Source organism: Sebastes umbrosus, chromosome 9, assembly GCF_015220745.1.
Source record: "Sebastes umbrosus isolate fSebUmb1 chromosome 9, fSebUmb1.pri, whole genome shotgun sequence".
Taxonomy (NCBI): Eukaryota; Metazoa; Chordata; class Actinopteri; order Perciformes; family Sebastidae; genus Sebastes; species Sebastes umbrosus.
This window is the reverse complement of record NC_051277.1, coordinates 6,523,400-6,536,399: the sequence shown is the minus strand read 5'-3', so window position 1 is coordinate 6,536,399 and position 13,000 is coordinate 6,523,400. Positions and strand designations below refer to the sequence as shown.

Genomic DNA, 13,000 nt, shown 5'->3' with positions numbered 1-13,000 from the left:
CAATAATAATCTAATAATAATAACAATCTTATCTGGATATAAAGTAGCTGAGGAGCTTTAGGAGAGTCGGTCAGAATGGCCCACTGAATTGTTGTTTCATTAAGATTTCAGAGCTGAGAGACCACATACTGGGAAAATGAGTGTGTGGAGCTGTTGGATAAAACTCTTGTACTGAATCTCCATAATGTCTGTTAATAACAATCACCCGTTTTTCTTTGATGATCATACATTTTTGGTATTGAGTGAAGGAGATAAATAACAATGTCTAATCAAAGAGGACCATGCAATCTGAAAATACAGGATAACAAAAAGGGGGGGGGGAAATCAACAAAACTGGAGTTTCAAGTTGTTAAAAAACAGCAGTGACACTGTATGTACACGTTATATAGAAGTGAATTAACTGTCTGTATTGTTACGGAAATGATCAGTCAATGAATTAATTTGATAATAAACTGAAAATTAATCAACAATTCTCATATGTTCTCTGTTATATATCACCGTAGATTCAAGTCATTTGACTTTTGCTCTGTTGCTCGGACAAAACAAATCATTTTTGAAGACATCACTTTGAAGTCTGAGAATTTGTGGTGGTCATTCTCTGTTTTTGACATTTCATTCTTTTAATTAGTTGTAAAAAATATGAATTTGTTGATGAAAATGCAGACCTAAAGTGTGATGAATATAGAGATGTTTACTATGTGATGTTTGACTGAAATGTAATAAGGGGTAACAATTATAATAAAGTTGATTTAGGAATTTGCAAACAGTAATCTTGATTTTTTTTTCATCCGGACCGTACACTTGAAAGAACACCCACAACAATCCAAGAAATCCTGCCAACAGATAAAGACACTGAATGCTGATTTACTTCAATATGCAATTAGAGTGCATCTGTCACTTTGAGGAATATAAACACAAATTAGAGATTCTCTTGACAGCCTCAGATTCACACAACATACACTTAGCAATTTTGTAGCCACGACTCGCAAAATAATCCATTTTCGTTTTCTCTCCCACTGTGGTTTGAAAAATAATGTTAATTCTGCCTTTCACAAACAGGGGGAATGAGCTTTTAATGATTTGACACAGATAATTGCATGCCATATCTCAAGTGAAAACAGGTTATCTGCAAAATGGGAATAGAAATGTGAAGGTGTTGTATGAATACATCTCAGGTTAATGTTATGCGAACACAGCTTTGTTTTACTGCTAACGGTCAGTGATATTTTACTTTAGTAACAGTAGAAGTACTAACATGTGAAAATCTAAAAAAGTGCATTCAAAAAGTAAAAGTATCTAAATATTAACAGTTGAATGTACTTAAAGTACCTAAAGTAGTCATTATGCAGCACAATGGATCGTCTCAGAGCTCAGAGTTCTAATATTAGATGATGGTATTGGATCATTATTATTGATGGGTTACTGTGTAAGCAGCCTCTTCAGGGTGTAGCTGGTGAAATTAATACTACTATTAACTACTTTATACTCCGTTTGGTGCTTTAATCTATAACAATGCATCAGATTTTATTTACTGATCACATGTTTTGTATGAAAAAAGTAAAGTAAACTGGTAACTATATCTGTGGAATAAATGCAGTGGAGTAAAAGTATTAGGGCTGTCAAAGTTAACGCCACAGTAACACATTCTTAGGTTGTAGTGGACTCAGTATTAAAGCTAGTAGTGACGATACTGGTATCATATGAAACTACAAAACCTGAGGAATCCATTGGTACCAACCATGTCATTCTAGCTTGTCATGAAGGAGGCTAAATAGCGTCCAAAGTTACGCTAAATTTTGGCGAGGAAAAACTGGCATGGCCATTTTCAAAGGGGTCCCTTGACCTCTGACCTCAAGATATATGAATGAAAATGGGTTCTATGGGTACCCACAAGTCTCCCCTTTACAGACATGCCCACTTTATGATAATCACATGCAGTTTGGGGGCAAGTCATAGTCAAGTCAGCGCACTGACACACTGACAGCTGTTGTTGCCTGTGGGGTTTCAGTTTGCCATGTTATGATTTGAGCATATTTTTTATGCTAAATGCAGTACCTGTGAGGGTTTCTGGACAATATTTGTCATTTCTTTGTATTGCTAATTGATTTCTGATAATAAATATATACATACATTTGCATAAAGCAGCATATTCGTCCACTCCCATGTTGATAAAAGTATTAAACACTACAAATCTCCCTTTAAGGTACATTTTGAAAAGATAAAAAAATGTGCAATTAATTGTGATTAAGTATTTTAAACGATTGACAGCCCTAAAAGTATGAAGTAGCATACAATTGAAATACTCAAGTACAAGTACCAAAACTACAATACAGTAATGGAGTACATGTATTTACAGTAGTTAACTTCCATCACTGCTCATGGTAACAGGGATTTGATCTTTGTACTATTCACCTAATAAATCAGTCAGAATTGAAGTTATTCCATCTTACAGCAATTTCTTTTACTTTTTTCTGTTATCTCAATATTCAAATATTATTTTAGTACACAGTGACCTTGAACCTGTGTTTGATTAAATGTTTCCGCAATATTGAACAGTTCAGGTAAACCTTCCTCAAAATCCTTTCTTATAGTGGCTCTTACAAAGGTTAATGTGAGACTGCATTTTCATTTATTAATATATTTTTTCTTCTTTACAACACAAGGCTGAAAGTAGATTTGTTTTTTGCTTAATCATGCAGGCTGAATAAACTGCTGCACTAGCCTCATCTGTGGTTTAAATATAGTCGCTCTAGTGTATTTCAAATGTGCTCCAGTGTAATACTGTCATGGAAACAGGCTCTTTATGAAGGGGGCTTGTCAACAAAGACAGTTTCACCAGTCTCAGGTTCCTGTCTAATTAAAGGCACAGTCCTGGAGTGTGCACTGTACTGCTTCTAGTGCAGTCTAGTCTAGTCTTGTGAAGCTAACCAAGAGCACATCACATGTAACTGCTATTGATCCACTCAATGAGTGAACTCACGCTCCTCCAACACACCAGCAGCTTTATAACTGCTCATTCTGCTTTTTGTTTAATCGCAACAGAACCGCAAAGAGAAGACCATCCCGGACTGCTGTGAAATGCTGATACCAATATAAAAAAAACTGGATAACTCCAGCAGTTTGGACAGAGGCCCTGAGGCGGTCTTTGTTATGCACTGCTTGAAAAGAGACGCTAGTGAGGAGAAGTGCAAGAGTGAATAATGAAAAGTGTATAACTTCTGTATAATTGAACCACAAAGAGTTTGCAGCTGAAAAGATGATGAATGTGTTTGAGTCACCAACCCAATGACGCAAGGCTTTTTATTAAAGCACGCATGGTACCTTCGTTAGTCACGTTCCAGCTATTAAATATTCAAATTCAAAATATTTTCTTATTCTTATACTCTTATTTATACTATATAGGATATACACCTACTGAGTTTGTGGACATGTGTCTCCACTCAGCTACATATGATCTCATTACTGCAGTCCGTACTATCTGCAGTCTGTTAATTAACACCTATAGGGTTGGATTGATTTCAACGTTGAAGTTAAGCCCTGACATATACTGGGTAACATAGAATTCATATATATTCAATACTTTTAAAACATAGCTTGATACATTTTAAGCCTCACTAGCGGCGTGGCTCTAGGATGGCAATATTGGTCGGTCACTTGGTGGTGAAACTGAAATTAAAATTGATATGTCTTGACAACTATTGGATGGATTGGCATGCAATTTGGTACAGCCATTCATGGTACCCTCGGGATGTATTGTAATAAGTTTGGTGACCTTTTAACCTTAGTGCCATAATCAGGTCAAAATCTCCATTCGTGCAATACCTTGGTTTATGACCAAATACCTGAAAAACTAATGATATTCCCATCATCCTCAGTGTTACTTTGTTTTTGGTGCTAATTAGCGAATATTAGGATGCTAACTAGGGGGTGTAAGAAAATATTGGAAATATTGGAAAATATCAAGTACCGTGATATTATGTTCTGTGATACTGTGATTCTCAAAAACACTATTGATTTTTAATTAATAGTTTACATGCAAAGATTACCTCAGTCAATACTTTATTTAATTTGAAATAGATGTACCATCTCAGTGTATGTGCTCTCTCAAAGTAGTGCTCTGTTGTTGGATGTTACAGGGACTGTGATGAATGCAGATCCCACTGTTCTGATTGCATGAAGTAAAAGTAAAAAGTAAAAATTTTACTCCGATTTTATGCATATGGTGGTGTGTTCTTTATACTATGACAGTTTTCTTGAAATTTTATTTAAAAATATAATATATTACCTTGCTTACAGTATCACAATATATCGCAATATATTGAATCGTAACCAAAGTATCATGATACGTATCGTTGCTCCAGATTCTTGCCAATACGCAGCCCTATTGCTAACATGAACAGATAGGACATTAAATATGAGGAACATGGTAAACCTAATACTTGCTAAATATCAGCATGTTAGCATTGCCATTGTGAGCATATTAACATGTTGATGTTCAGATCAAATGACGACTGAACACCCCCTGGTGTGAGGAGAACTGTTGGACCTGTCAGGCTTGAGAAAGTTCATAAACTACATGTCTGTCTCAATTTTTCCTAACAGGATGTTTGTCCCACAGTGTTAGATCATAAATGCAGTCTCTGAGTACATTGGTCAGGGTAATTACACTGGCTCAATGAATGACAGTTTGTGAAAAATACAAGTACATCATGTGGTGTGTGTGTGTGTGTGTTGTGTCCATGTTTCGACAGGACCACATGCCTTTGTCCCACAGTATGTGTATCTAATGAAGTGCCAAATGTAATGAGATAAATCTATCCATTAGGGTCCCTTAACGAGACTAAATCCACATGGCTGCTAATGAGTCGGTGCTCCATCAGTTGTCCTCAGAGGGCCGGAGGACCTGACTGAAGCTGGAAAACGACCCGGAGCCAGACAGAATCACACCCTCTAAGCCAGTAAATCCACAGCTCCAGCTGTTGCAGACCTCCATCATTTAGCTACCCGTCCTTCAGGGAGTGACTTCAAGTTAGCGAGCAGCTACAGCTGATAGACAGTGGAGTCATAGCCGGCTCAGGGAAACACTAATCATCTGTAATCATTGATCTGCCATTACCGGGCACTACTCATTAGCCTGATGGAACAATGCTCCATAGGATTCAGTTGTTAGTTGGGCTATTATTAGCTTTCAAGCTAAACACGCGTTCTCTACACAGGCTCTACATGCTCTGCAACAACATGTGGCTACATGTTTCAGTATAGGGCTGAAACAATTACTCAAGAAACTGGAGTTATTCAAATCATAAAAATCCTCAAATCAAATGTTTTGCTTCAAATCCTTTGTTTCATCCATGAAAGTATTATATAGCAAACAAGTCCATATACATTTATCACTGTCACACCAAGAACTGATGCTGTGTATTGACCTTCCAAGTTGAAAATGGAGAAAAGAGAAAATGAAAAAGAGAAAAAAGCAGAATCAGGCAGTAAAAACACCACAAACCATTAAACATGCGCTGCCGCACGACAGCACTAGCACAGGACTAGCGCGGCAGCTTCGACTGTTGCCATGGTAACCTAACTCTAAATCAATTATCGAATGCTTCGTTTTTTTTTTTGTATAAGTATGTAATACTGAAGTATAAATCCCAAAATAGCCCATGACATAAGGAATAATCCCGTAAACATTATTCATTATTCAACTTCAACATTCATTATTAATAAAATTCTCAGCTGGATATCGCTGCTTGTTGTGTGTAGAGGTGCATGTGTTTACAACAGCGGCACTAAAAAGGGTGAGATGGAGACAGACAGACAGACAGAAGAACATGTCAGCCTGCGGCGCCGTGCTGCAAAGCTTCGAATACCTTTGAATATTTCTCACCGAAGCTTCGAAGCCCAAAAAATTGGTATTCAGGACAGCCCTAGCAGCCAACAATGACATCATCACGTAGGTGCGTAAAGCATGAAAGCTCCGCAAGTTGCCGCAGCGCTTGGTTGAGCACCTCTGAATTTTTGTAACTAGGCGCATGCTGCGTGCACGGGGGCTTTTCAGACATGGCTGCCACAATAAGAAAAAAGCAAATAATGTAAACTAAGAAGTAAAATAATGAATTACAAAGACGGCCAATTCGTTTTTTAGAGCAGAAGATCTTAGAAATCTACATGTGAGTTAACATTTTGCCATCCAAAACAAATTGTTTACAGGACATGAAACCTTTCAACCTTTGTTTCATTATAACAAATATATATTTGAATATTTGACTCCTCTCTTTACATGGATTGTATAACGGTGATTAAATATGTCCATGAATATGAGTTTACAGTTCATTACTATTCCTCCCCAGCAGTGAGGAGTTTGGTCTATGGTATTTTGCCGGTAACACTCATTGACTTCTTGCTTCTTCACAGAATATATAGTTTGTTTGCCCTCTGGCGTTTAGGAGAATAGGAGGCCGGCGCCACGGTGCATGCGCGAGTATACACAAAGCTTCAGGTGGCAGCAGTAGTTCTCAAGTGTGTGATGCGCCCATGACTGGGGGGTGAAATGTCATGCGGAACTCGTGTTTTGACGTTGGAAATGTTTTCGTCCTCCAAAAGGGGGGAATGACAGAAAAAGTTTGAGAACAACTGAGATAAGGCAAGCCCTGCAAGCTCGCCTACAAGGATAGGAACCACCAGTGCCATACCAGTTTTAAAAGACACCTGCCAGTGGTAAGTGGTATCTTTAAGCACAACAAGGGGTGTCATGCTGTGTATAAGAATTACAGTTGTCATAATCTGCCCTGCCCTTTGGTTATGTTTTGTTTGTTTCATGTCAGAAAGGAAGAATGTCATGAGACAGGTGCGTAGGAGGGGGACGAATAGATAAAAATAGACTCCCGCACACTGTCTAACTTGCAATAATAGTTTAGTGCTTGCAGTTTGTTAGTTTGTTTCCTGTCGATCATTCATGTTTAGTTCTTCCTGTTTTACTTTATTGCTCACCTCTCCTCTCGTTTCAGATCACTTCACTTCCTGCATTTGTGTGTTTTCCCAGCAGTTTTGACGGTCTACCCCGTCCTGATTAGTTTCACCGATCTCTCGTTAAGCCTGCAGTCACCAGTTCCCACCTCCCCATTAGTCAGTCACTGTTTATATCAGTTCCTTTGGTCTTTGTCGGTTTGTTTTTCGTTGCTGTACGGAGTTTTGTTTGCTTCTCGGCCTACCTGTCTGCATCTTGGACTCTCAGTGTTTAAGCCTTCATTTAATAAATCATTTAACTGCACCAGTCAGGCTTTTGGCTGCGTTTGGCTCCTTCCCCTGCTGCCTGCTCTCCAAATCGTAACAGCAGTGGCATGCAAATACATTCATATGCCTAAAGCCACTGGAAAAAACACTCACCAACAGAGCTTGCACCAATTAAGCAGCACTTGAGCCACATGTTTTTATTATTATTCATTATTTAATTACTTTCATCACTGTGCAATTATAAATAACACCAAGTGAGATCTGGCCTACTTGACTTTCCTCATTTGTTCTTCCTTTTTAAACAATACAAGCGTCTACAGCCGTGCTAGAGGCTCCATGAGGCGGTTCTGAGGAACAGCAGAATCACAGCTGAATCCTACATTATAAATTCCTTGATTAATTGACAGAATATTTGATTCTAAAATGAGTGATAGTCGCAGCCTTATAACAGTGTGAGCAAAATAGTACAGTTATATACACAGATTTTTTATGTTAGATGTCTCAGACATTTCTGCGTCCAAGTCAGGCAGCAGCTCTTTGCTACCAACCGAATTAATCAGGTTAACAGGCTAGTAGAGTACAGCATGAGCACATAATGTATGAAAATCAAACTGAAAAGTAATGCACTATATTTGCCAAAGGATGATGGTTTGGTTTGGTTATCGCTCTTATTTTCTATTTTTGCAGGCAAGGCATTTCTTATTTATATTGCACACTCCAATATCAGTAAACCAAATGTGCTTCATATTAAAAATGCCGAATACGAGATTGGGAGCATTTCTAATGCCTCCACACGGCGACGGCTGAGCCGGCAGCTCCCAGTGCTAACAGTGTTAACCTGGGGTGGGGGGAACCAGAGAATGGGTGCTACGCTTCCGCAACGGCACCGTCGGTCGGGACGCCGTTATCATCTGTAACCGCCGTATGAAAGCAGTGCAGAGCGGCTGCCATAAGCTAGCCAGTGGGGCACGCTCACCTGCATGAACATGAACTAAAAGCGTGTGCGGCCGGCCCGGCTACGTCAACAAAACACAGAGAAGCTCGGATAACAACACACACAGAGGGAGAGCGACTTCATTCTCTGCTCAGGTAGACATTACTCCTCTATATCTTTACATAGACAACAGCTAATTCCTGCAAAATTAATGCTCTGGATATCGTATAGAGCACCTTTAAAGTTTCCTGTTGTTTTTCCTCAAAACTGTGAGTAAATACAGAGGAACCGCAGCGAGAGGTGTCATAATGATTGTTGTGCACTTCTCCTGCTTTATTGGCACCTTTATTATAAAAGTGTTCATAACTTGACTAACTGACGGAGAGGAAAAATAATGGATGAGTGACTTTTCTCTCTACTGTATCTCTTGGATGGAAGGAAAAAAATCTGGGTGGCTTTTCCAGTGACAGATCAGATTTGCTCTCCACAAAAGCTTTGATCTTAAGGCTTTCTGACAGGCTTTAATCTGAGCAGACCATACTCACACATTTTTTCACTGACTATATACAAAATGGACTTCCTTTATTTCTAGCTGTCTGTTTGTGGTTTTGAGTCAGTCAGTAGAGCAGACAGCGCTTGAGTGAACTAATCCAAAGGACACTGCGGTTAATAAATAACAAGATAGTGTCTATAAAAAGGAAAAATAAAATGTAAAAACCATGCTAAGCTCATCTGTTTTCCTTTATGCACAAATTGTGGTGAGTCATACCGCACTGTAACTCTGGGACTCTCGCTTTTTATACCCATTGAAGCTGTTGTCACAAAGGTCGCTTTTATAAATGTGCCTGCTGCACCTGTTCTTTTAGTTATTTCACTGGATTTATTTGTTGCGGTAGGTGTACGTCTCCTCCAAATTCATATTTCTGAACAAAACAGAGAAAGACTGTGGGAAGGAGAGGACACTTAAACAACAAAGTAAAAAATGTAAAAACTGAGAAGAGGCTGAGTTAACTCATCTTAAGGCACCCTTGGTTGTATTATCAGAGTGTGACAAAAAGAAAATAGCAACACCTGGATGGAAGGAAGCAGCCACTAATCTGTGAGACAAGTGGTTGAAGTCCAACACCCCAAAAAATTATAAAAGACAAAGAGAAGCTGCAGACTGGGAAAACCTTATTTCCACATATTTCACTCACCGTACATTTTTCAGTAATGTCAAGATTTGTACACCTCTGCAAGTTTAATACGTGGACATTTACAGGTCACAGAATCAAAACAGGTTACGACCAGAAGGCAACCTGCGGTTCTGAAAAGTGAAGCCACTTAAACTTGCATTCTTTCTAATAGCCAGCAGGGGGCGACTCCTCTGGTTGCAAACAAAGTGTGATTGTATAGAAGAAAATGAGCCTACTTCTCACTTGATTTATTACCTCAGTAAACATTGTAAACATGAGTTTATGGTCTCAATCGCTAGTTTTAAGTCTTCTTCAATACAGCATGATGTTCATTTAGTAAATTATGGTCACATTTAGAGTCAAATAGACCATAAAGCAGGGGATGCTTTAGGGCGAGGCTACCTTGTGATTGGCAGGTCGCTACCACGGCGTTGTCCAGTCTGGGAGTTGTCTGTGTTTCAGTTCATAGGTTGAGTTGTAACATTTTTGTAACATTTTGGTCACCTAGAAACGTCTTATTCAGCGTTCGGATGTTCTTAACTCCACCCTCTCGGGTCACGTCTGGTTGCAAAAAAACAAGAAGTCAATAGCCAAAAACCAAGATGGTGACGGCCAAAATGCCAAACTTGAGGCTTCAAAACGGCAGTCCACAACTTATATTTACTTACTTGAACGCATCATAATGTATCTCAATGCAATCTCTGGATGTTAGCGGTTAGCCAAGTAGGACTGTGCTTCCCGCCAGCTGCTAACAGCTAACGTCAACTTGCTCTACCTCCTGCCGATTTGTTGTTCACAATGTAGAATTATCAGGGAAACTTTCTTTCGTCCCGGAACGACGGGACGCCGTTAGTCTCGAGCCATGATCCCCTTGCATTGACAAAAGTATTGTTTCCCAGCATACATTGGGTCGGGTCACAGTACACCCTAGAAAGTGTTGCAATACATAGTAGCTATTATATATTTATTAGCTCTTTACTGTCATTATGGAGAAACAAGATATATTTTTGAATTGAAAAGCAATCTCAGCTGCCTAAAATAGTAAACCTTTGTTTGTTTTAGATTTAAGAAGATGGCGCTCTCAAGGCCAACACTGTTGTTGACTGGGGAGAAACACTATCTACCTTACATAATTGGTAACACTAGCCAGTGGTGAGACTGAAAGAAAGATGGGTCATGTGCAGATTCTCTCCAGGTGGACTATCTTATCTCTACCTCTGGGAATTAAATCTATAACAGCACAAAGCACACACATCTTTGATGGAACTGCTGGCGACTGTCGTTGGCAGGAGAAAAATAAGCCGTTTATGTTATCCGGCTAGTGCGAGGTTCCACCAGCCGTGTTTGACTATGAGCACCACCAGTGAGTTAGCTCTGCCCTGCAAGTACTGATATTAGTTAATTTGGAGGCCCTGTGTATCTCTGCCAGATTGTAAATCCAGACCAATTAGTGTCACCCTGACAGATGAAAACATAGAGCAACACCTCTCTGTCTTAAGGGCCCTCTTCTTTCTACTGCTCATAATGCAATTCATTAGGAAGTCCTTCTTTAATTAGACAGCACACTGGCCCTGATTAAAATTAGGCTCACTGGATGAGCATCTGCGCACACACACACACACACACACACACACAGGCAGAGACTATCCATGTGCACACAAAGACATCACAGTGTTTTGTACATAACAGGTCAGTGTGCGTGAGGAAGCTGAGGGCTTTTTGATTGGCGGGACTGTTGGCATGGCGAGAGGCAGGCGGATGTGAAATCTCCGCCGTGCAGCTTCCTGGTTTTAGCCGTGTGACCTCCAAACAGTCCAGACAAGCAGAGCCGCGGGCTACAGCAAGCTAATCAAAAAACGGCAAAGACCAAACAAGGCTATTTCTTTCAGACTGCCTCAAAATAACAGGATTATAGTTTATCTCTCACCAGCAGTTATTTGATGCTGGTAGCATTTAAATTACATTCCATCAGGAAACATCCAACCAGACAAAGTGAGCCACTGTAATTCCAGGCCGGGCCCCGTGTAGCACAACACATAACAGTATATGAGCATTATCGAAAAAACCAGAGAGGACAGGTTTCTTTATTCTTTAGTGTTGTGACTTTACTGTATTGTCAATACCTGGAGGCAGACTGGGTCTTTTCCTCTTCTTGCCGTTTTCAGCGGTGTTTTCCAGGGAAGGACATTCTGTCACCAGCGGCCCGTTGGAGCTGTTGAAGTGGAGAGGGTCGCCGCTGGACGTCGGGTCAAAGGGCAGAGCGCTGAGCCCTAAAAGATGACAACAAGAACCACGTTACATGAGACAATACAATGGTGTACAAGCAGCTATGGTCACACACAGCAGTTTGTATCTTAAAGGAATACTTCATCCACTAAATGACCATTTGGGGCAGTGGTGGTTCTCTAACTGGCACTTCTGTTTCCCCCTCCCCCCAGGCACGCAACCTCGGCGTGATCTTTGACTCCACCCTCTCCCTCGAGCCCCACATCCGCCAACTGGTCAAAATATCCTTCTTCCACCTCCGCAATATCGCAAAAATCCGTCCGTCCCTCACACCCCCTACAGCAGAGAAACTCATCCACGCCTTCATCTCCTCCCGCCTTGACTATTGCAACTCACTCCTCTATGGCATCAGCAACACCTCCATAAATAAACTACAACTGGTCCAGAATGCAGCTGCCCGACTCCTCACCCACACCAAATCATGGCATCATATCACCCCAGTCCTGAAAGACCTTCACTGGCTCCCCGTCTCCCACCGGATCTCCTACAAGATCCTGACCCTCACCTACAAAGCCCTCCACCAACTTGCACCCCCCTATCTCTCTGAACTCCTCTCCCCCTACCAACCTCAACGGTCCCTCAGATCCACCTCAGCTGGTTTACTCTCCACCCCCAAGTCCAAACTCCGCAGCTTTGGGGACAGAGCATTCTCCAGGGCAGCTCCCAAGCTCTGGAACTCACTCCCCAATCTCATCAGAGACTCCGATTCCCTCACCATATTCCAGTCCTGCCTCAAAACACATCTTTTCTCATCTGCGGTTCAATCCCCTGGACCGGCAGGATAAATCTGGGTGGGGAAAGTGTAGAAGTAGCACTTGCCACTCTGTGATTACCACCACTGAGGTGCCCTTGAGCAAGGCCCTATCAAGTCTTCTCCGTTTTTTGATTCTTCGTTCCCCCATGGAGGCATGCGAGAAAGTTTTCTTCAAGAATTCAAGGTAACACAGGGTGAGTAATTGAAAAACAAATGGTCATTTTGTGAGTGAAGTGTAGCAGATCTGCAGGGATTTGACAGAGCGGTTTGATCAATATCACTGACTCATCAAATACTTTGCCTTTCATAACCTGACCTTCTGGCACTGGCTGTTTATTTTCTTGAAACAGGCTGTGTAACTTTGAATGTACAGCAATGGAGTGGTTGCTTTGTTACAAGATGACATGAACTGTCTCATGCAAACACACACACACACTTTCTTTAGAGAAAAATAATTTTTAAGAGTCCTAAGACTTTCAAGTATTGATCATTTTTGCAATGGTATGCTAGATGTCTGCGTAACACACATAACAAACCACACTTTTTTTTCATGATGACCTTTGCTCCCTATTATCTTTCAAAATTGAAAGACAACATTTAAAACAAAGATAACGTCTGAAA

The 13,000-nt window shown here is 40.5% G+C and overlaps 1 protein-coding gene across 2 annotated transcripts in view; it reads right to left on the bottom strand.

Moving 5' to 3' along the window:
* The window catches only part of LOC119494118 (ecto-NOX disulfide-thiol exchanger 2-like), a 200,831-nt gene that overhangs the window by 134,597 nt on the left and 53,234 nt on the right, over positions 1-13,000 (bottom strand). For both annotated transcript variants that reach the window (XM_037779745.1, XM_037779747.1), the window contains exon 2: positions 11,463-11,609. In XM_037779745.1, coding sequence (XP_037635673.1) covers positions 11,463-11,609 — 147 coding nt within the window. The remainder of the gene's footprint in view (positions 1-11,462; positions 11,610-13,000) is intronic.